The 23,542-nt window shown below is 43.1% G+C and overlaps 2 protein-coding genes across 2 annotated transcripts in view; both read right to left on the reverse strand.

The window, feature by feature from the left end:
* Positions 1 to 288: 288 nt before the first annotated feature.
* LOC147133502 (uncharacterized) lies at positions 289 to 3,860 on the reverse strand. Its single transcript, XM_086012642.1, has 5 exons — positions 3,701 to 3,860; positions 2,636 to 2,894; positions 2,064 to 2,097; positions 1,677 to 1,848; positions 289 to 1,577 (listed from the first exon to the last, which is right to left on the reverse strand). Exons 1-5 carry the CDS (start codon positions 3,840 to 3,842, stop codon positions 1,231 to 1,233), a joined length of 954 nt encoding a protein of 317 aa, XP_085868768.1. The 5' UTR covers positions 3,843 to 3,860; the 3' UTR covers positions 289 to 1,230.
* Positions 3,861 to 4,283: 423 nt separating this feature from the next.
* LOC147133503 (ryanodine receptor 1-like) overlaps positions 4,284 to 23,542 on the reverse strand; it is a 43,246-nt gene continuing 23,987 nt past the window's right edge. Inside the window, exons 73-105 of the mRNA XM_086013185.1 lie at positions 20,783 to 20,953; positions 20,643 to 20,702; positions 20,432 to 20,566; positions 19,700 to 19,812; positions 19,415 to 19,511; positions 19,225 to 19,334; positions 19,094 to 19,145; positions 18,936 to 19,010; positions 16,620 to 16,719; positions 16,452 to 16,531; positions 16,300 to 16,376; positions 16,152 to 16,225; positions 13,376 to 13,456; positions 13,216 to 13,304; positions 12,973 to 13,101; positions 12,715 to 12,819; positions 9,905 to 9,986; positions 8,518 to 9,836; positions 8,343 to 8,425; positions 7,964 to 8,123; positions 7,722 to 7,808; positions 7,342 to 7,611; positions 7,110 to 7,240; positions 6,980 to 7,022; positions 6,775 to 6,908; positions 6,632 to 6,692; positions 5,971 to 6,117; positions 5,718 to 5,852; positions 5,457 to 5,613; positions 5,288 to 5,352; positions 5,091 to 5,191; positions 4,955 to 5,006; positions 4,284 to 4,860 (exon numbers count right to left, since the gene is read on the reverse strand). Of these exons, the coding sequence (XP_085869311.1) occupies positions 4,765 to 4,860; positions 4,955 to 5,006; positions 5,091 to 5,191; positions 5,288 to 5,352; positions 5,457 to 5,613; positions 5,718 to 5,852; positions 5,971 to 6,117; positions 6,632 to 6,692; positions 6,775 to 6,908; positions 6,980 to 7,022; positions 7,110 to 7,240; positions 7,342 to 7,611; positions 7,722 to 7,808; positions 7,964 to 8,123; positions 8,343 to 8,425; positions 8,518 to 9,836; positions 9,905 to 9,986; positions 12,715 to 12,819; positions 12,973 to 13,101; positions 13,216 to 13,304; positions 13,376 to 13,456; positions 16,152 to 16,225; positions 16,300 to 16,376; positions 16,452 to 16,531; positions 16,620 to 16,719; positions 18,936 to 19,010; positions 19,094 to 19,145; positions 19,225 to 19,334; positions 19,415 to 19,511; positions 19,700 to 19,812; positions 20,432 to 20,566; positions 20,643 to 20,702; positions 20,783 to 20,953 (4,671 nt within the window). The 3' untranslated portion in view covers positions 4,284 to 4,764. The remainder of the gene's footprint in view (positions 4,861 to 4,954; positions 5,007 to 5,090; positions 5,192 to 5,287; positions 5,353 to 5,456; positions 5,614 to 5,717; positions 5,853 to 5,970; positions 6,118 to 6,631; positions 6,693 to 6,774; positions 6,909 to 6,979; positions 7,023 to 7,109; positions 7,241 to 7,341; positions 7,612 to 7,721; positions 7,809 to 7,963; positions 8,124 to 8,342; positions 8,426 to 8,517; positions 9,837 to 9,904; positions 9,987 to 12,714; positions 12,820 to 12,972; positions 13,102 to 13,215; positions 13,305 to 13,375; positions 13,457 to 16,151; positions 16,226 to 16,299; positions 16,377 to 16,451; positions 16,532 to 16,619; positions 16,720 to 18,935; positions 19,011 to 19,093; positions 19,146 to 19,224; positions 19,335 to 19,414; positions 19,512 to 19,699; positions 19,813 to 20,431; positions 20,567 to 20,642; positions 20,703 to 20,782; positions 20,954 to 23,542) is intronic.

Below are 23,542 nucleotides of genomic sequence, written 5' to 3' on the forward strand. Positions count from 1 at the left end.
TACCAACATTACAGAATAAATACTCAAACCAAATCTACTATGTCAACATTTGGTCCATTTCTTAATTTGCAACACAGTTCCATTTCCGTTCCAAATGTGTGTACCTAAGCAGCAACGTGCAATAGTCTATCACTAACCTACGCAATGAGTCATGGCAGTAAATATTTACGCAAAAAACACCTCAAAGCCGTGAATATAAAACAAACAAATGATCATTGGGAAGACAGTTGTTGAACTGAATTGAACTGAACCGAGCATGCTTTCTTGTGTTGCGTGGTGACTCATTCCAGTTGGCTACTTACTATTTACTCTACTGCGCTATACTAGTTTGTTGGACCCTCTGTGCAGTACTTCATGACGGGTCAAGCCCATATTTGGGATGTCACGTTCCGCGGCCAAAACATTCGATGCATATACACCCGCTCAGTGTTATGAGGCAGCAAAATAGTCGTCATATCAAATGTGCCTTTACCATCATAGTAATGCTCAGTTCGGATTGATTGATCGCATTGTCGCTGTTAGTTCGTAATTTGACGATACGATGTGGCCTCTTGCTTCCAACAGAGACATGCAGCATAATTCCTTTCATCGATTTTATTCCATTTAAAATGTGTACAGATGGATAAAATATGATTTCTTTTAACCTAATGTACAAATGGTGTGAGTGCACATTTGGACAAACAATAGATGGTGACAAAGTTTTGGAACAATTCAGCAATACGTGGCCGTGGGATCTACAAGAGTTGGAAGAAAATAAGAACTAACTAAGGAATAACTAACTAACCAGTTAACTAATTCTAATAGTATTCACAATCACTGACAGTGCTGATGATAGTTTTCTTGGTGACAGGAGCACGGCAAACCGTTTTAGTCGGTGTGTGCTGCTAGAACTGGAATTCACCTATTAGAATTTTATAATGCCTTTAGTACAGTGGCAGGTGTCAACTCGCACAGTTATGCCGCACTAGTAACATGTAGTCAGTTTTCTAAGAGTACAAATGCTTTGTTACTATATTCAAGTAGAATTTCTACATCGGTACTTTACTCCACTTCCTGTACAAAAAGGATACTTTTTCTCTGATACACATTCCCTAAGTACCTCATTATTTGGAACTGAAAAATAAAATTGCAAAAAATAGCCATCCTACTAGTACGGCCTACTAGTGTTCCATACAGGAGGGGCCTGTGATGACCTTCTCCCAGCATCATCCGACAGCGAGCAGCAGCTCATCAAAAAGTGAAACCACCGCAATCAAAAGCATTGAAGTCGGCGTCTGCCATTTCAAAGTCAAAGCTGTTGAAGTGAGGGGAGGTGATGGCGGGGCTGTCCGTGTGGTACACCCCCGCCGGTCCCCCGATATCTGAGAAGTCTGCGTTGAGGGGCAGCTCGGCTGCTTTGGCGTCCAGGCCGGAGGGCGAGCACGCGCCTAAGTAGCCCATCGCGGAGGAAGCCGCAGCCCCTCCCATCAGCAGGTACACGGCCCTCACCGCCTGGGCGTTGTTGATGGTGCCGTGGCGCAGGCACCCCGCTGAGTGGCCCCCTCCTTTGTAATATTTTGTACCCGGGGAGCTCCTGCCTGTTTAGACATACGTAGGCATGTTCTTTATGAAAATGAACGCGAGTTTGAAACTCGCCACCATGGAGAAGAGTGTTGTTAACGACGGGTCAAGTTGACCTTTATCATTCGGGGAGCCGCTCAGAGGCCCCGGAGAAGGAGCCTCTCCGTTGCTGACCGGCAGAGTCGGCGGGTCTTTGTCCTGGATCTGGTCGGGGACGAGGTCTTTGAGAGCGATGCACAACGGCGGCACCTGATGTCGCTTGCAAAGGCCACGAGGTGACGAGACACTCTGCGGGGAAAGAAGCACAAGGTTGAATTTGTGGGCGTGGTACAAGCGCAGAAAAGTGCGGTTCTTGACCTGCTCAATGTGTCAAGTGCCTTTGAGATAACATCTATGACGAAATGACGCGATATAAAAAAAACGGACTTGACACGGCATCCTATGCTGCTTCACCATCTATGGTGAAATAGTAACGTGACTGTTATTGTGAAGCTTGGACTCACCTGTTTCACCTTTTTCAGCACATTCAGCCACTGACTGCAAACAAATTAAAAAAAGGGACTATTATCTTCTTACATTTCAAACAGATGTCAGGTGGTGTCAAAATTGGGAGTGTGGAAAATATTTCTACTTTTTATTGATGGATCAAAAAGTTGAGCACTGCAAAGACGGTTGGTACATCAAAGCATATCAAAGTACAATGAAAATATACCCCCTAGTGGCCGTGAGTGGTATACTTGTGCTATGATCTTTCAAGATTTCCATGGCATTGATTCCCTGTCCAATTTTTTTTTATTATTACTGTATTATTATCATTATAGTAAATGATTGTCTCCTACCATTAATGCAGTTTAAAAAAAAGTTTTAGGGGTGCGTAATAGGATGCGTGTCTAAAGGATTATAATCACCCACGCAATAATTAATTGATGACCGTAGAGGGTACTGGGCTTGGAAAAAGCTGTAATAATGTGAGAGCATAACAATAGAGAGGACATCTAATTGTTTTAACAACCAATAGCATTTTTTCAAATACTGTACTTCTGTCCTCTAGTACCCACACAAGTGGCTAACAGACCTGCACTCAGCAGGGGTGTCGGTCAGAAGGAGCAGGTATTTATTTTGGGTCAAGATGAGGGCGAAGCAGCAATCTCGGCTCCCTCCGGCGGGCAGCTTCGGCAGGTCGAGGATCTCCTTGCCCTCCACGATGGCCTCGCAGGTGCTTTGCAAGAGGACCAGCTGGTCTGGTGGAGCCGATGCATGGTGACACACGAGGAGGCAGCCTTCGGCTGTCAGGAGCAGGAACCTCTTCTTCCATTGTTTGAACAGAAATCCACCTTAACAGGAGAGGTGAAAACAATCCCGATCTCAGTTTGTCCTCTTCAAAAGCATACGTTTAAAGACACTCTAAAAACAAGCTGGGTCAAAATAAATAAATCAATCAAGCCATCAATAAATGAGCTGAGATAATTCATTTGAGACATTTTTAGAGATAAAAATCCATTTTGGGAAACGCTGGCATGGAAGATGGGAGCATGAGGAGCTGCTGGATTGCAGCACGAACACGCTGCTCCAAAAACCAAGATGGGTCAAAATAAATCAATCAATCAATCAATCAATAAATGAGCTGGGATAATTCGTTTCAGACATTTTTAGAGATAAAAGTCCATTTTGGGAAACGCTGGCATGGATGATGGGAGCATGAGGAGCTGCTGGATTACAGCATGAACACGCTGTCAAAAGATTAGAGGCAGTCAGATGTTTGGCGGATCAACGCACTGCACCAATCAGATTGTAAAAATAAGCGCGTGCCTCCATCAAAATCACACCCTCGCATCTGGATATGCAGCGCACGTACAGGAAAAAACATATTGCGCTTAATGAAATAAAAAAAATTCCGACGAGTGGCTTATTATGACACACAACTGCAGCCTAATCTAAATTTGTGCTGGGACGTGACTGTAGTGCACAATTCTATCCATGCGCCAAATTACTCATTTTGTTGATGAGAGAAATCAGGGAAAAAAAAAAAAAAATGTAAGCATGCGCATCAACATAAAATCATCAAAAAATGTTAAAAAAAAAAGATAAATAATAATAATCCCAATGTCCAATAAATGTACACATCAATACTCGGACTCACCGTACATCCGGAGTGTTCCTTGATGGATCCCGGAGACGCTCATGTTGACAGCAGCCCAGTGCGACTGACTGACTGACTGACAGTCCAGGATGGGCGGTAGGCACATGAGGCTCAATGTGAGTTTTAATGCCTTAATCCTCATTCAGATGGCACGCTCCGCCGCTTTCACATCAAAAGAGGTTGGAACGCTCGCACGCACAAGCGCTCATATTCCCTCGCCTCTCATTTCATAATATCACAACGGCAAAACGGCAGAACCAGAGCCCAGACCTCAAAGCCTTCAGACCTTCTCTCAAGTCCAACATCATAGCATTCTTGTTTTTATAAAGGAATTAGATTTGATGGAACTCTTGTATCGGGTCTCATTATAGGAATTGATTGGAAAATTGTAGTTGTAGCTAACAAAGTAGCCGCTGAGTCTGTACAGTGCTGTGATTATGTAATTACAGTTCTGTTTTGGGCTAAACCTCTAAAACCCCATTCGGCGCGTTTCTCATCCAAAGCCGCCCCGGGCGGCGAATAACCTGTTGAGGCGTCGACATCGCTCAAATCAGCGCAATCACGATGAAAGCAAATACATGAAAAAAGTGCAATTTTTATTATTCTGGTTACTGGTTACTGTACTAGTGCAGATGAGTTGCAGCCATATGGACCCGCATTTGAGTACACAAAACCAAAGATGAGAAGATGACAACAATTCATTGATCACCATTTGAGAATTCAATAAATATACTACATCTACACGGAAAAAAAACACACATATTCAAAAAGCAATAAATAGTATCTGAACATGATGTGTGGACTTGAATAAATAATATTTTTTGTTTCTTTGATGCATAATATGGGTTCTCATGAAGGCACTATTAAAATGACAAATGTTTCACCCTTTCCTATATAAACACCTTCAACAAACAAATCAATAGTAAAATATATCACCTTACAGTGACACAAAATTACCACGACCGTTTTAATCGCTGTTACTTTATATTCGTCCACTTTGGCGTTTTTATGCCAAAACAGTCCACAATGCTAAAAAGAACTTCCGAAAGTGTTCTACTTCAAGACTAAGACAGCTGATCTTCATATTGCTTTCGGAAGCAGTCCCCAGCGGGGAAGAAGTCCCAGCATCGCTCTTGGTACATTTTCCACACATACGACTCCTAATACATCAAATAAAGAGGAGGCGTGGATTAGAATGATCAGAGAAAGTTCAACTAAAATCCGGGCTAAATTGAAACAAGGAATAGTGCTCACCTGTCCAGTGTGTTCGGTCTCATCTTTGTTGATAAGATACATTAAGAAGAACCTGAAAGGCATGACATATTTAAAGGCTTCTTCATTGTCTGCGTATAAATCCTCGCCTGCTCTCACACAACACGCACGCACTCACATGTAATTGGCCAGGTTGTGCTCATCCAGTGTGTGAGTCTCAAATCCGTGCGGCGTTGTATCAAAGTAATCGCTCCCAATGCCGCATATGAAGCATTTAGTCTGTAGAGAAACAACAACAACAACAACAACAACAAAAAAAGGAGTTCAGACACATTGTACTGATATCGGTGCCGCCATAGTAGTTCATTCACATACTTCCATGTCTTCTTTAACCTGCTCTTGCTGATCTCGGAGCTCTCCAAATGCGTCAATGATCAAACCTGCGGCGCACAAATATTTGTCATGACGTGCTCACATACTCAAGTGTAACCTAATGTTGACCACCGTAAGTTAAGCAGTGTTTTTTTTTTAAATTTTTTTTTACCCTGAATGATGGCCAGCAGGATGACGATGACAAAGAAGAAGAACGTTATGTCAAAAACCACTCGGTACAATTCATATTCATCTCCGGCGGGATCCTCAATCTCATCTCCGATGCCCCCGCCGGCGCGTACGCCCACATACATGTGGAAGAGGTAGCACTGTAGATGAAAAAACAAAACAAAAAAAAAACATATTGACACGCGTCCCCGAAGCGGCGTGGGCAGCGCACGTGGAGGTTCGTCGCAGCTCGGCAACGACTCACGGTCATCATGTCGTCGCATTTCATGTCGGGTTCATCCTCGTCTTCGCTTTTGTTGTAAAACTTGCGGAAGAAGTTGAAGGCCACCACCGTGTACAGGTAGACCACCACCGCTAGCAGGCCCACCGTCATCATCAACTAGAAGGGACATAAGGAGTCCAGTTAAGATGGGTGCAAATACAAAATGGAGTCCAACTCAAGAAAAAACACTATACTGTATATTGTGTTTTTTTTTTTTTTTTTTTTCCCCACTTGCCTGTTTTCCGTTATGCGTCACCGAGGAAAGAATGGTGCGCAGGGTCTTGACGCCCATGGCGATGTCCAGCAGATGGCATGCGAAGAAGAAGTTGTTGTAGTGGCCAAGCAGGGACATAATCATGTACCAACACAAGTAAAGGAAGGTCTGAAAGACACACACACCAAAAAAAAAAGAGCTCAAAAAATCATTTTTGTCACAGGCCACTTTGTTGATGAAGCTTCACTCAGAGGGGACAGTGAAACCCAAAGAAATGTTTTACCAACTCGACATATTAGTACATAATACATAAACTGATAGATTGCTCGTTTTGAAATCAGAAGTCAAGGATAGTAGTTTGCTCAATTATTGTCGCCGATCCAAAAAAAAAAAAAAAAGGTTAGCAAAGAAGTGATTGCAAAATCTCAACATTATAATTATTTTAAAATTTGGACCAGATTTTAGACAGTGTCATGGAAGTTGACACACAAGATTTGCTTTTGTGGGCCACTTTAAACGATGCAGCGGGCCGGTTCTGGCCCCCTGGACAGACAGAAATAACACCGGCATATACGAAAGCATATCTTTATTATTGTGGTTTTGCGCAATGGAACGTGTGACCGAGCATCATTATCTTGTGTGACCATGTTTGACTGAATGAACACAAGTTGATTGTGCTTACACCGTCTGTGAACACAACACCAAACTTCCAGATCTGGTACTTGATGTCGATGGCAGTAGCCCTGAAAAGACAAACGCACGCTAAGGGCACATCTCATTATCATTTGCACCATCTGAAGAATCTTCTTCATTTGATTTGCCTACCACGCAAATGTCGAGTTGTCTGACCCCTCCTGTTTCTTTTCATGCTGCTGGCTCACATCCAAAGACGCTAAGTCGACACCCAGAAGTTCAGCGATTCGTTCCCGTCCGTAAATATCTCCGTATTTATCCAAAACCTGGATGGACAGGTTGGACTCGAGCAACAGGTTCGGAATTGCGTATTGACAGCAAGGCAAAATCAACTCACCTTTCGTTTGACAAACTTATCCCAGTAGTTGTTGGGGAAAGAGCTGTGAGGGGAACAAGAAACATCAATTCAGTTTAGATATTCACGTCGATTTTTTATACGTGTTTAACGGCTGTGGTTTTGCACATACGGCGTGTTTAGCACCAGTCGATCCCACTGGCCCTTGATGTCTTCATCCTCCGGCTGCTCCGTAATGTAGAGGCCGTCGAACTCCAACTTTCTCGCAAGTTCTTTCTCTCGTTTGAAGATCACCAGTGGAATCTGATTTGGAGGAGGAAAAAAAATAAAAAATAAAGCCAAATATTGTGTTACGGGACAATTCCATGGCATCAAATTGAAGCCAACGGGGAAGTTGCGCCCACTTTGAGGCAATTGTAGCCAATGATGCAGATGAAGGAGATGACGGTGTGCAGAATGGCGAGGAAGGACAGCGTGGGCTGCATGTAGCCGGTGCTCTCCTCTAAATAGAAATACAGGGGCACATCTTCCTCATCCTCGTCCCCGTCGCTCATTCCAGAACCGTCGCCCTCATCCCCGGAAGACTCAAAGAGACCGGAGCCTTGGAAGAAGCCACTTCCCTCGCCCAGCCCGGATCCTTCCGTGTCTTCGCCCTCAGGCGGGCTGTCAGACACCTGCGCCAAAAAGACAACGTCAAGTATTATTACATTGACATGCACTCACTATTCGTATTATGAGGCAGACAAAATATTGTGCTGGAAACAACTAGAATACAATATCTGACCTTGTAGAAGAGCAGAATGAAATTCAATGCAAAAGCGAGGAAGAGAGCCAGAAATCGCAGGTTGTAGAAGTTTCTGGAAAGGTAGTTCTAGAAAGGAGACAGAAAAGATTCATTAAAATCATCCATTTTGTATACCAAACAAAACGGAATATACACAACAGTATATCATTATGATGTAATAACAAATAAAATGCAGTGGTGTGAGAAAATGGAAAAAAATAAAATAAAAAAATATACTTCACCATGAATTTATTTCTCTGTGTTTCCAGCTCGGTCCAGATTTGGAATCCGCCTCCCTTCTTGGGCTTCTTTTCTTTTTTCACGGCAGATTTCTTCGGTTCGTCGGCGTCCACTTTTGCTTGACTCTCCGATTCTTTCTCTGCTTTCTCGCCATTTTCAACACTGTAAACACATTTTATTTTATTGCCATTCGTGTGTTAGTACAATTGTGCTTCATGCATCTAAGACGGTGTCCAATTTACGATGATCTGTTTCAGTGGAGGTCCGCAACCTATCAACAGTATCACTTGATTTTTTTATTTTATTTTATTTTTTTCCCTGTGAGGTTTTAAGATATGCCCTGACAAACAAACAAAGAGACAATGAAATGAAGCGCTATACTCGGCCTTCTCCGGTTCTGGCGGCGCTTCGTCAACAGGTGCCGGTTCGGGAGGCTTCTGGCCGCCATCGGCCTCTTCTGGCTGCTGTGATCGAAGAAAAGCGCACAAAGTAGTCCTAAAACTCACAGGTCTTCGCCGTACATTGACAAAGGCTCACCGAAAGGAGAAACACCTACCATTTTCCTCTTTGTTATAGGCGTCCCTTCAGGGGTTGGCGGCTCAACCGGGGCCTCCACCCCCATGTCACCAAGACCACCAGGGGCATCGATTCCAGGTACCCTTCCCCCTTCCTTCTCCTGGGTATCCTCCTCCTCCTCTTCCCCACTACCCGTCTCTCCGGTGTCCGTAACCCCGCCCGTGTCTTGCTCCTCCCCTACGCCCGGCTCCCCCGGTCCATCGCCGTGCACGTCATCCTGCGTCGGATCCGGCATGCTGGCCAAAATCTCTGTCACCGTGATATTTTTAGCCCCCTCCACCAAGCCGCCCCCGAACAGGGCGTGCCAGATGATCATAAAGAATCCTTTGCACACGTTGTAGAAGAAGTGCAGGATGCTCATGAGGACGGTCCAGACGAAGGCGGACAGGGCGACCACGATCTCTTTGAGGGTCATCTTCCTCACCCGCCGATACTGCCGGCGGAGATTACGGAAGGTGAAAATGCCGAAGAAGCTCAACGTGCTGTTTATGAAGTCGGCGAAGGCCGAGCTGGACTCCGGCGGCGCCTCCTCGCCGTTGGTGTCCTCTTCTCCCGCTCCGAGGGCTGCTGCCGCTCCTCCCTCCCCGGCGGCTTCCTCGAGCTCCTCCTCCTCCTCGCCCTTCTCCTCCTCCTCCTGCTCGGAAATCTGCGAGGCAATATTCATCTCGAAGATGGTGTCCTCGCAGAAGTTGACGAACATCTCCATCTTCTCCGACTCGCCGCCCTCGTTGACCACGTCGAAGATGAACTGCCGCTTGGACTCTCGGACCTGAGGCATCTCCCACTGCCGGCGGTTGACCTCGCTGATCTCAAAGTAGATGCGCTCGATCTTGCGACTGGCGCCCATGATCTCGATGCGGCCCAGGAAGGGGCGGAAGTAATTGAGCACGCTCTCGGCCTGCTCCAGGAAGTTCTGAAGCCGGGTGTCGTGAGGGACGTGCTCGGACAGGTTGGTGAGCAGCACGGCGATGTTGAAGCCGATGTCCTTGGCGGGCTCCTGGAAGCGGCTGGCGTATTCCTCGTAGTTGATCATATCGTTTTCATCCGCCTCCGAGCAAGACAGGAGGAACTGGATCTCCGAAGGGCTGTACTGCTTCTGGCTGTCCATGGCCTTCTGGAAGTCCTTCTTGGAGATGAGCCCCCGAGGGTCTGTGATGTAGTCTCGGAAGGCATCCGACGCCACGATGTCTTTCAGTTTGAGGAACATGTCGAAGAACTTTAAGATCATCTCCACGTTGCTGGAAGACTCCACTAACATGTCCACCATCTGGCGGGCGATGGTGCCATTCACCACGTTCCCTGCGTGACACAAGGCAGCCATTTTAGGAAGAAGGATTTGACCGACTTGAAACATCTGCACTGTTTACCCTCTAACAGCGAAAGCAACATGACCACCATGTCTTTCTGCAGGTCCAGAAGCTCCTTCAGTAGACCAATCTGGCTCGAATCCTGCGAGAATAAAAAAGAAAAGAAAAAAAAAAAAACAGGAAACTAATTAGAAATGTGACTGCATCACTTCGTAACATATTAGGAGTTCAGAATTAGCCACTGGGACGGGGAAAGCAAAAAAAAAAAAAAAACACAAGTATAAATCCTCCACCAGTTATTATAGAGAATTATCTGACAATAAAGGTGGCCCCCATTGCTGAAGTAGGCACGTCTTTGGTGCACTCAAGTGGAGTTAAGTTCAAAGAAGACGCCACAAAATCACAGCACGAATAAAGAGCATTTTCCAGCAGGTTAATAATTAGTGGAGTCAAATGGCAACATGATTGCAAAGCTGGTTAAATGTTGAGCACACGCAGAGCGGATGTCTCATTCCAATGTATATTCCAACGGCAGAATGTTAAAGTATATTAAAATGTGGACTGGAACAGTGGTGGTTAAAAGGGAGTCACTTTCTCAGGAAGTTTTGTCGCCGCCTGCTTCAATGTCCGAAATTGTTCAGTTCAAATCCATTAAGGTAGTCGCACTTTCTAAATCATAATACAAGCAATACTGTTATGTAATGATTGGCCACATTGTACTGCGTTTGTGAGAATTCTTTGAAAATTTGTCTTTTTTTTAAAAATAAAAATCTAAGGGGGGAGGGGTTCCTGAAGAGTTTTTAAGATAAATCGTTATAATCCATCCATCCATCACGGCGAAGATATTTTGTTAATGTAAATCACAGAAAAGGCAACAAGCAATGATTTTGTTCAGTCTAAAAGTGTGTGAAGTATTCTCTGTCGTGTTCTTAAAGTAGGGAATCAACCCAAATATATTTTTTTCAAGAATATGTTCCCAGCATGCAGGCCCACTAGTTGAAACACGGCATTCTGATTCAAAGTGCATTCGTGCAATATGAGTTAAGCAGCAAAATCCACCCATTTTTTGACATCTCAGGGGGGCGGCCATTTTGTCATTTCTGTCGACTGAAAATGACAACTGCTCAGGGGGTAGTTGTGATGTCATTTTCAGTCGAAAGAAGTGACAAAATGGCCGCCCCCAGAGATGGCTAAAAACGAGTGGATTCCACAAACGCAATATTTATCAGAATGCCTCGTTTCAACTAGTGGGCTTGCATAGAACATATTCTTGAAAAAAATATGTTTGGCTTGATTTCCGCTTTTGGAAAATTGCTTGTCTTGGATTTTTGTTCTTGAAAACCTTTCAGGATTTAGGTACAATGCCTGTCAACCGCCTCCCCTTATGATAATTTACAGTGCGACAACACGTCTGCCTCTAGGCAAATTCTTAACATTGTGTGGAGAGGCGTAGTCTCGTTTTTTCTCACTTACATGTGGAGGGGAAAAGGGATACTGCATATAAATTGTGATTCATTCGTTGTATTCAAATCTTTTCCCGTGATACAAAAATTCCACAAGGAAGACTATTCCATTTTTTTTTTTAAAGCAGGCGTATAAAAGCAGCCTGAGAGGTGAAACCAACAATAACAAACACATTATCACATCAATAGATAAATAAAGTGAATACATACTTTACCCTGCATTGAACATGTGGAAGACAGTTTTAAATAATCAATAAAAGAGTCAGTCTTTCAACAATGACAACATTCTTGTGCATGAACAAAAAACTTGCCTGCCGGAATATATTTTGAAATATATACTTTGAACTATTTGCAGGTGAATTCCTAACATTGTTTCTGTTATTTTAATAACTGGTTGAATTTAAATGCCTCGCGTTCACTGATGCAACACAGCACATCAAATACCGAACCGCCATTGCAAAAAACAGCAGGGGTGCAGAGTCATCTTGCTCTTGCAGTCATGTCAGTCAATTCGAAATGATAGTCTCAATGTCATTTATGTGAAAATGGAGGGGGAAAAAAAAAAAAAGAAAAATGAAAAAAGTCGCTTGTCTCTATTAGATAAATTAAGTTTAACAAGCACTTTATTGAATCAAAACTGTTGACTTATTTGATATTTTACTGTTTAAAAGAAACAGTGGAAGTGCAGATTGCCTCGTAGTCATTACGCAACATAATAGTTAAAAAAGACAAACGTAGGAACATGGTAGAAAACGCCATTTAGGTTTGAATCATAAAAACGGAAATGTGCGAGATTATAATACGTTTAATAACGTCAACAATGGCTGCGTTGCATTCAAGTGACCCGTGACAGCCATGAGTGTGACAGTGAGCTGCATGCACAACAAGATGCTGACACCTAAGCCGTTAAATGGAATCCAGCCATCATTGATTTTACTATTTGCGCTTGTGCCGACTATTGATTCGAATCCGTGTTCCGTCACACAGTCATCTGCCGAGCGTAGGTTGGTCAGGGAACATACTCAGTAAGCTCGAGCCTGGTAAACAACCACTAGCAGCACACAGAACACACGACACGTGGTCTCTTACATATACAGTATGAATGTTGCAATTGCGGGCACAAGATTAGGTACACCTGCCAAATCTAATGGGATATAATACCAGAGCTGCATCAAAATAAAAAAAAATGCATTTACACAAAAAAAAAAAAAGAAATTTGGAAGCATTAAAAACAAAGGCAGAATTTTTGATGCCCCTTGTATCAGATGTCATTAGGACACGTGCACTAAAAGTAGTGGTGCGATGTTAAATACCCATACATATATTTGTTCTACCTCTAGGCACGTGGTTCATAAAGGCAACAAGGATCATGATAGAGCCGATGAGACTTAAGTGACAAGAGCGTACCTGAGCCAGCTTCATCATCATGTGAGCAAAGACGTGGAGGAAGCCCACAATGGCGTCCCACAACCTGCTGTGGGCCAGGGACTGCTGGTTACCCGTGCACGGGCCCTGAAGAGAGAAAGTTTCTTTTTACACACAGGAGAATCCAAAAAAAAAAAAAAAAAAAGAAAAACACTAATGTGGCATTTTTTTTTTTTTTGTTCATGCAAAAAACAAAAAAAGTAAAGAAAACACTGGCTTTTTTTTTTTTTTTTTTTTTACCTGAATATATTCAGTTAGACTGTTAAAAATCTGTTTGGCGACCGTCATTGCTTTGGAGAAATTCTTCTTTCCTGGCTCATCGATGATATCCTTGCCAGAGTAATACCAGTAGAAGTCACTGATTGATTCCTTTGCAGAGAAAAAAATGGCATAATAATGACATGTAGTGGAATGTCGTGATTAGAAAAAAAAAAAAAAAAAAAGAAAAGCTAAACACAAGGATGAACAGCTTTATTTCCAGACCTGCAGTCTGAGCAGGTAATCCACAGTACAGATGATGATGTTAATGGTTGTTGTGCTTCCTATCTGCGTCCTTAAGTAGTTCTGAAAGTCTGCAAACAGGACGCCGGGTCATTTTAGTAGCAGCTCACAAGGATGCAACCACAACTAAGAAATAGCTCACCATTATTGTGACCCTCGCAGAGCAGCTGCAAGAAGCGGAAGAGGTCACAGGTGAATTCGTCATCTGCCATGACTTTCTCATCTAAATCAATGAAAAGTTTGGAAATTAAACACAGACCTTTCTAGTGCGTAAGCAGCTTTGCAAAAATGTCAGAATGGCACTACTTTATAGGTCGTAGCTGCAGAACATACAGTGCATATAAAGCGCATGTCTACACAGAAGAAAATATGAACTCCCCTTTTTTTAACCAGGCAAAATTAACAGCACAACACTGCAGCACTCAGCGGTGAACATTTGCGGCAGATTAATCATATTATCATTTTAACCACCAAAAATGCATCGCAAATTTCATAGCATTTTACATTCTGTATTGGCCACTCAGTGAAATACTGCAATGTATATAGAAACACAAAATAACACCAAATATGTTTCCTGAAAGTACTCTCGGTGCACCGTTGGCTATACTGATGTAATAGTGCGCACACACACACACACACACACACACACACACACACACACACACACACACACACACGGACATTTTGCCGTTAAAGACGAGAACGACAGGATGTTTTGGGGTTTGGGTGTGTCATCTTTGGCTGGTATGTATGGCAAGCTAAGAATGCGATTTGAACAGGGGAAGTGATTTACAATGTGTACGTGAAGTTATGAGAGGCTGTCCGTGACATCGCTATGCATGTCGGAGCGAGTTCTCACAAGAACCTGGCGGGAAATTGTAGGAAAAGTTGAGTGAGCGCGCTCACGTCGGCATTGCTTTCCAGTTACGAGGGCCATAACTTTACATTTCTGGAACGCCAACAGTCTCGCATCAAAAGATTAAAATAGGAAATGATCTTGTCGTCGAGTAGTAAGAGATATTGCCATCTTCTAGAAGCTGTTAAGAGGTAGGGCTTACACTCTCAAAACAGGTGGTTTAAAAATAACAAAATTTTGGGTAAAAAATGGACCGATCCACTTGGGTCGGATTGACCCAACTTTCCATGTTGTTTTTGCAGAAAACAACACAAAAAGTGGGTAGTTTTGTACAAACGAACCCAAGAAATTGGGCTGTTTTTTACAAAACAACATAAGAGTGTGGGTCAAATTGACCCAAGTCGTGGATCGGTCCATTTTTGACCCAAAATTGTGTTATTTTTAACTCAAGTGTTTTTAGAGTGTTACGTGGCGTTCACTAACGAGAAAGTAGATTTTATTGCATCATTCATTATTATGAAAGATTAAGGAAAAAAATATATCTGTATATATACACTGTATAGATGGTTTTGTTCTGTTCATTAAAAAAAAAAAAAAAAAGCTGAGCTTCACTGACAGATGTAATACAAAACATGTTCTTTCTACTCTTCACTTTTCATACAAAATCCAACTGAATTGTCATGAGAACTCGTACCAGGACGTAGTTAGGTGCCACCCACAGAACAAATGCAGATTAAGATGAGCAAACGCAACCAGATTACATTCATTTCCTGTTAGAATGACCACAAAATGGGAGTATGGGCGCAAGCTGTTAACGTGAGCGACATCCGTTCAATCGTCTCTTAGTGGGGATGCAGTGTTACGGAGGGAGGGGGTGGGGGGAGAACATTTTTTTAAAAAAGAGAGGAAACGGGGAGGCAGATGGACAGACGATGATTTACCCCGATCTCGGCTCAACTCTGAGGACCATGAAAGGATGGACGGGGGAGAGGTGGCAGTGATGGTGGGGATAGGGAGAGAGGATCAGTGTGTTGACAACAGAAGAGGACTGACAGATGAGGAGGGGGGGGGGGAGATTAACAACAGCCCGTGGCAAAGTTCACCCAACGACAGTTTGAAATGAAGTCCCACAATTTGATGACGAGTCAATTGCAGGTGAGGACTTGCGGGGAAAGTACCAGAAAAACAACCAGACAGATCCCAAAAATGTTGAATTCATTAACACTTATTCAAGTATTAATGATATTTTTGTTTAGGTTAGGAAACAAATCATTCAATTAAAAGAGGTTTGATCAACTGAATGCCACATGTGGGGAACCTCTGACAAAGTTATTGAAGTCTTATTTAGAATGTTGTGCTGCATTCGGTCAAATTATAACTAAATACGGTACATTATTTAAAAAAATAATAATATTTTGCACAAATAGAATATTACAATGCCTTTACTATGAAAAAAAGGGATCAGATCAAATAATCATGTGCCTGCCACCAATGTAAGATGATTACGGGCTTGACCTGCGGTTTCAATTTATGCATCATATGAATTGAATCTCGACTGAGATGCTTGGCGGATGTGGTTTTTTTTTTTTTTTTTTGGATGCCACTAAGCATGTTATGTAAGTCCTACTTCAGATTCATTCGGAAACTATATGAACGCATTTCCACTTGCTCTGTTATGTTTTACAGTACTTTGTTTTTAAGACATTATAGTCATGCTTTTATTTTTTAATTGACACATTTGAAGCTGTGCAGATTTCAGATTAAGTGTGGCATTCAATGATGAACAAACGCAGTGGAAACTGGCCATTATATTAGGGACACTTAACACTTTTCATTGCCTTTGTGCAAAATTACATAAATACTCAATCAAAAGTGAACATTATTAATTTTATAATGGCATGATTTTGTTTTTTTGCACTCTGTATTAGATGTCATTAGAAAGTCCAATTTTTTAAAAATAACAATCATATGATAATACATATGCATAATGGTGATTTGCCTGCTGAACTCACTGATAAAAAAATTTTTTTTAAAATGCAAATCAGAGGAGAAAGAGACTTACTGGTGCCCTCCTCTGAGACCATTCCCAGGCCCTCAGCCTTGTTCTGCCTCTCAAAAGCATTCAGATCCAGGACACTGTGGACAATATGAGCAATGTATCCCCACAATGTCCGTATGGATGACTTTATATTCAGTCGTTGAAAACAAACCTGCATGTTTGCATCAAGGCTTGGACACTCAAAAAGAAACCGACATCCTTTTTATCCCTCAGGTACTCCAGCATTTTCTGGGAACGGGTCGACAAAAAGTGGCGATTTTTGTGAATGAAAGTATGCAATGCCGAACGCAAACGAGGGCTTACCCGTTGAACCTCGCTATTTCCACCATTAAGAATGGAGATACCCAGTTTGAGGGTTGTAGACACCATCGGGCCAGTCTCGCCTACAAGGGGAAAATAAGAGAGTCATAATGAGGGCGGCATTATTCATCAAGGGGTGATGGTCTAAAGTAATGGGCAGAGAAGGTCCACCTTTGCAGGCGCTGATCATCTGTAAGACCATCTCTGCAGCTCCACGATTGTGAAGCCTGGACTGCTGGTAAAGGAGTCTTTGTTTTTCCATTTCTTTCTCCTGTGGCCGACAACATGATGAATATGCGCCACGTTTGACAACTTGCACATTTAGAATGTAAATGGATAGAAAAAAATAATACCGCAACATCCTGAATGTAACTGCATCTATTTCAGGGTGGGTGGGCCTTCAAATTGCCATTGCATCACAGGGGTGAAATTCATTCCATCCATTTATATTCTTGCTAAAACTCACATCCATGCGCCTTTCATTCGAGTCCGTAATGATTTCGCCACATTAATGCAGCATAAACTTACCCGTTTATCTGAAATGGTCCATAATTTGGATTGAATTCATGAGTATATGTGACAATAACGGGTTGCGACATATCTTTTTGATTCATACGCACACTCTCCCAGCTCACTTTATTAGTGGTGGAGTCACAAACACTACTTGTTCACGTTTGCTGGCTGGAGCAAGCGTTAGACTACAGGAAGTAGCAAGGGCCCAACATTGCAGCCATGAAGCTTGCAGCTTTTGTCCGGACAGTGCGCACAAGAGCTGCAATCCCTCTGTGTCGGAGATATTTCGTTGGCATTTTACGGTCATGTGATAATAATTGAATTTCTACACTGTCAGAAACAGGGGCGCAGTTGACATTTCAGTCCGTTTATGAACCTCGAGGTAGAAATTGCATCCCAGCATATGACTAATTGCACTTTTCCCCGAGTCAAAAATATTCACATACAGGTCCAATGTAAAGTGTACTTTGAGATTACAAACCCAGTGAGAAGTATCCACCCCCCCTAAAGATACCACTGCTGCACTTATTTTCTGACAGTATAAAGTATAGCCAACTGGATGCAGAATGTCATTTAAATGCAGAAAATGGCCATTGAATGAATATCTCTGAATCAGAAGAGACATTCCTCTCTTCAGCCACATCACAAAATGAGCGCGGGGCATCCCGCATCCTTAACCGCCCAACCTCCCGCACCACAACCGAGCCAACCTCCCGCCACCCGCGTATGCCTAACCGAAGCGTTACCCGCTATGTGTCATGCTGTGCACGCCTTTAGCCTCCATCATGTATGATCATGTACCTGACGACGCGGTGCGCCGATACGGCCGGTCTTGGCTATGTGCGTGAGTGTTTAGCTCTTCAAACGCTTCTGCACTGTAGTCTGTCAGTAGGCTATGTGAGTGGGGAAGGGGGAGACACTGATCAGCAGCATTCGGTTAAGAAAGATGGCGGTTAGGAAGGCGGGAGCGATTACGTGAAGTCATGGGGAAAGACAAGAGCGACAGAGAGAGAAGAATGGACAGCAAAGTCATTGCTTGGTAGTGTTAAATTGCAATAACAGTCGTTTTTTTTTTTTTTTTTTTTCCCCACAAGTGCACATCTGACTGCGCTTGTATGAGGGGAAGTCAACCCAAACATATATTTTTTTTCAAGAATATGTTCAATGCAGGCCCACTAGTTGAAATATGGCATTCGGATTAATGTTGCGTTTGTGGAATATGGGAAATCCACCAGTTTTTAGCTAGCTCAGGGGGCGGCCATTTTGTCACTTCTGTCAACTGAAGATGACATTGAAGTTGCTCAGGGCTCAGATAACGACCAATCACGGCTCACCTGTTTTCTGAAGCTGAGCTATGATTGGTCGTTATCTGGGCCCTGAGCAACTGTGACGTCATCTTCACTCGGCAAAAGTGACAAAATGGCCGCCCCCTGAGCTAGCTAAAAACTGGTGGATTTGGATGTTTGTGTTGACTTCCCCTTTAAAATGCTTTAATTGTTCATCATAGCTGCTAAACCAAATTATGGCTTAGCGTGGCAGAAAAATAAATGAATACACAGATGATAATTATTCACATTAGTATTATTAGATTGCTGTTAAACTGACATGAATTTCGATTGTATCTAATTAGACCCAAGCCAGATTGAATAGGTGTCTTACAGCAAGCGTTTTTCTTGTTTTGCCGAGTTATTCCACAATTTTAAAAAGAAAAACAAAGTGATGTACAAAATAGTGCCTGCTGACAGCGAGCAAACATCTGGATTGGGGATTTTTGTCGTCATTTCCTACTCAAAGCGGCGGGAAGTGAGTGAAGCACAACAAACAAACAGGGACGGACGTGGCAGGGACAGAGAGGGCAACGGTGGTGGTGAAATGCGGTGATGATGAGAGCACTCGATGCGTCGAGAGCTACCGCTCCGCTGTGTTCCTGGTCCCCAGCCCCTCGCCGCCCATTACCAGTTCTGACTGTCGCACCTCAAAGGACATCTCATCCTCAGCCTCTTCCACCATTTCCTCTCCCCCTTCTTCTTCCTCATCAATATGGCAACTCTAAGAAGGACAGGGAAACCAAAAACGTCAATTGGATGCGGCACATTTCCAATCCTCAAATCACCCCCTCGATACGGACTCACTTTTGCCATGATATCTGCATATGCCATATAAAGATGATCTGTGTCTAGTTTACTGCAATAAAAGAAGACGCCAGAGGGGGATAAGTGTTGTGAAGTTTTGATATGTCTTGACCACTTTTCACCGTTCAAACCTCTTCTCTGTGAGAGCAGTGCGACTGAAATGCAGAATTAGCTGGTGGAGGGGATCGGGCTTGGTTTCTTTCTCCTCCTCTTCATCTCCTTCCTCTTGCTCCATCGCTTTCTGCGAGACACAGAGAGGTGAGCGCCGAGTAAGCCGACAGAAAAAGAGCAAAACCCATGAAAGAATTAGTTGACGCTCACCGACAAGTCATCTATCATTCTGTCTTCAAACGCGTAACCCTCGGTGTGAAGCCAGTTGCGCTTGTATCCCTCAAGGAACATGTTGGAAGCTCTGTGCCTGCAATGGTTAAAAAAAAAAAAAAAAATGTGTTTGATTTGAAATATTTATTTGGGAATATGGCGTCTTTTCCGATCATTAGTTGTTATTGTGAAGTGTGGTGAGTGAATACAATTCCTGTCTTGGTTGACATTAGAGTGCACAGATGTACCTACAACTGCGGCGAGGGAGCATTAGGACATCTTTACCTTGGGATGTTGTATAATGGTGTCATCCTGAAGCAAGCAACAACGGCCCTGCGTCTCTGCTTGGACAACAATTTATGCCACACCATCTTCTTGGATTTGAATGGATGCTCCGTCTATAGATGGAAAAAAAAAAAAAGAGAAATGGACATGAAACAAATCCGATTTTTCTCACTTAAAGGGGAAGTCATCCCAGACATATCTTTTTCAAGAATATGCTCTACGCAGTCCCACTATTTGAAACAAGGCATTCTGATTAATATGAAATATGAGTTAAGCAGCTAAATAAATAAAAGGACCAATCACGGCACACCTGCTTTCTGAAGCTGAGCTATGATCGGCCGTTTACTGAGCCCTGAGGGTGTGTGATGTCATTTTCAGTTGACAGAAGTGACAAAATGGCCGCCCCCGGAGATTGCTAAAAAAGTGTGGATTTTGTTGATTGAAGCGGAAGTCAACCCAAACATATTTTTTTCAATAATATGTTCTATGCAAGCCCACTAGTTGAAACAAGGCATTCTGATAAATATTGCATTTGTGGAATAAGAGTTAATCCACCCGTTTTTAGCCATCTCAGGGGGGCGGCCATTTTGTCACTTCTATCGACTGAAAATGACAACACAACTGCTCAGGGCTCAACTAGTGGCCCTGCTGGGAACATATTCTTGAAAAAAAAATGTTTGGGTTGACTTCCGCTTTAAAATAGTTTGTTAGTATAAGAAAGAAATTGCTCACCACTTCAAGGTGGTAGAGGACGGCGGAGACCTCCTGCACCCTCTTGACCACTTTCTCTGGCGCATCAGCATCCTCGGCCTTTCCCGCCATTTCCTTGTAGAGGGCCATCTGCCAGCGCATGGACGGATTGTCCACCTGTACATAACACAGTAACACGGATGTTTCTGAAACCGGACCTGCCTGGAACATTGGAACATGCATGGGATGAGACCTTTCCCTGCAGGTGGAGATTATTCTGCAGGAACTCTCTCACTTCTTCATCGGTATCTCTCTGTGCAGCAAAGACACGACAACACTTCATGTCTTTTCATTCAAAGCTGCTAGCGTATTCACCACATCTCACTGAATTACCAAAGAGTATCGAATCTTGGCCAAGTTGATGAGCTCCTGGTCGGCAGGGGAGCACATGTTGAGGCCAATGGGGAGCATCTTCTTTAAAGCGGCCACAATGAGCGAAGTCTGCACTGAGTAGCGGTCGCCCCGTTTTTTCTTCTTGGTACGCTCCGCATCCGAGCCTCCGCCCTGACACAAAGTACAGGCAAGTATTCACAGTATCTCATAACGTGCCACAACTGACACTGCCGGGTGTGAAACTCGGGAGTTGACCAAAGACCATGGTGATTATTGCTCCTGCTGAATACCTTTCGAAGCGCAGCATTCCGTTTATTATGTAATGACAGCAGGATCCTGCAAATACTGTAGCTCGATAAACCCACGGAGAGATTATATGTCGCAAATGTGTAGAAAAGGGGGAGGTGGCTCAATCAATGTGAATGGCCAAAGACAGAAACCTAATTGAAATTCTCTGAGCTCAGAGTGGTAAGTAGAGGGTGTGGTGGAAGTGTGGGGGGGGGGGGGGCAACGTGAGGGTCTCGCTGGCTTGTTGTGAAAGGGAGTGGGCATTAAAGGGGGTTTGGTAAAAATGGTTTGACACAGCGTGCAGTGAAAACTGAGAGAGACAAACCATTCTTAAAATCAAAATGACATATAATGACGTATGGAACAGAATAAGTTGAAGGCGAAGATATTATTATGTGTTAGCTGCTTTAGAAACAAAACACAATGAAATTAATGGATTAGTTGCAGACCGTAAATAGGATCGAGCTAGTCCCTGTGCTTGCCTCCTGCACTCCTTTCCAGTTTTTATGTACAGGCCTTCTGATGAATGATCTTCATTCATGTGAAAATATAAAATACATGATTTTATTTGGGTTATGTACTGTATGCTAACTAGTGATAACGGCATTTTTTTTTTTTGCAATTTAGTTGGTCATGATGAATAATATATAAGTCAAACTATCGCATCGATTTGACAGTTTACAGTTGATAAAAATACAGTGCAACTACCATCATCTCTATTATTGTTGTTGTATATATTGCGCACTATATTAAAAGATTGCATACCATTTTATGAGAAGTGTTTCAAATACCTGTCCCGCTCTTCTACCCAATGAAATAAATAATTCAGTGCACTTCTGCAAAGTACAACCTACATCTATCTATCTATCTATCTATCTATCTATCTATCTATTAATAACTCTCTGACAGTGTAAATAAAATAAAAAAAATACTATCCTTGTAAAGGTAGAATTTTTGACACAGCTCATCATATTCATATGTATAGATGCATACGTAATTAAGCCTTGTCCCGGTGCCATTTTTACACGTATCAGCCACGCCTTCAATTCTGCTTCTGATGGAAAAGTGTTATGGGAACAGGCTGCAAAGCGTTCCGGGGAATAATTTAGACATTAAGTGTGAATTAATGTATCGGTTAAAAACCATGGCCGTTTGGAGCACATTCTAACATGGCCACCCCAAAGCTGGATCTACGTATAGGCCTCAGTCATGTTAAGCCTCAGGTGTGTTAGTGGGTTGGCATTCTTCGGGATTTTAGAGGCAAGTCAACCATGAGGCTCCATGGCATTTGCGGGGAGGAGAGAAGAAAGAGCACAGAGAAGTATGAGAGGCCGCCAAGGACCTGATTCAGGATTGCCTCACCAAAATTGCCCCGTTCGCATACTGTAGTGAAACGCCCTCACACACGGTACTGATGCTGAAAAACGCTTGCATACTATACTGTACTTCATTAACGTGCGTGGGAGTATTTTCACCAGAGTGTCTCACAAATCGCTAGTGTGTATGAGAGCATTTCGGTCGCGCACGCGAGAGGTAATCCTGAACGATGTCCCGGACAGCCCCTCAAAGAGAAGGCTAATATCATCTTCTAGTGGCAGAAAGCTGCATTACACAAGCTACAGGTCAACCCACCAGCTAGGAAAGGAAACAAGAGACATTCTACAAGACTCCAACTCGACTAATGATCGACAGAGAGCAAACTGACAGCATGATGGCACTGGGCTCTCACTGCCGCCGTGGGCTTGGTGCAAAGTTCAGTGCCATGAGCCCAACTCTACAGCTGAGTACTTTCATCAAGCGCCTCCAGACTCCCCCCGTCACACACTGGCAGGACTGGGCTTGTCTGCCCTGATGTCCGGTGATCCTTCATTGGCAGTCGTGTTCATGTCCGACTATCTTACAATATATGTTGTTGACGTTGGCAGGAGGTAGACGGTTTTAAATGAAAGCAAAGCCGAGCTGCTCCGTCAAGGATTTTCCTCATCATGTCTATTCATGAAATCAAATCGGTATTTATAGCAGTGACAAAATATCAGCTGACAAATTGGACACAGCTGCCCGTGCTGAAAAGGTTCCGTGACTGAAGACATGTCAGGCCATGCCCGATGGAATGTGGATGTTACTCTATATGCGCATCTATATGTGTATACTTATAACAATATATAGACAAAAGTATTGGAACACTTTATGGTGCCTATGGGAAATTTGAAAAAAAATGGTTATAACAAGCTTCCACTCTTCCGCCAAGACTTTTAACAACATGTTGGTGGGTGTCTGTGGGAATGTTATGTGGATTTGGGGCATTACCTCAGGTCAAATGACACTGTTGTTGGACTGGAGAAAAGGCAAAGCTCTATATGTGTTCCCAAAAATATTTGATGGAATTAAACTAACAGATTTCCTTAAGCGGAAGTCAACGCAAACATTTTTTTTTTTTTTCAAGAATATGTTCTATGCAAGCCCACTAGTTGA

This window comes from Filicampus tigris, chromosome 17 (genome assembly GCF_054856515.1).
Source record: "Filicampus tigris isolate MCC_2025a chromosome 17, RoL_Ftig_1.0, whole genome shotgun sequence".
Lineage (NCBI taxonomy): Eukaryota > Metazoa > Chordata > Actinopteri > Syngnathiformes > Syngnathidae > Filicampus > Filicampus tigris.

What these genes read in the sequence shown, in the direction of transcription:
- LOC147133502 (XM_086012642.1), bottom strand. Translation starts at nt 3,842, where the DNA reads ATGAGGATTAAGGCATTAAAACTCACATTGAGCCTCATGTGCCTACCG. An exon ending in TGCTGAAAAAGGTGAAACAG is followed by an intron (nt 1,849 to 2,063) that starts GTGAGTCCAAGC and finishes CTTTCCCCGCAG; the next exon opens with AGTGTCTCGTCACCTCGTGG. An exon ending in CGGCTCCCCGAATGATAAAG is followed by an intron (nt 1,578 to 1,676) that starts GTCAACTTGACC and finishes ATGTCTAAACAG; the next exon opens with GCAGGAGCTCCCCGGGTACA.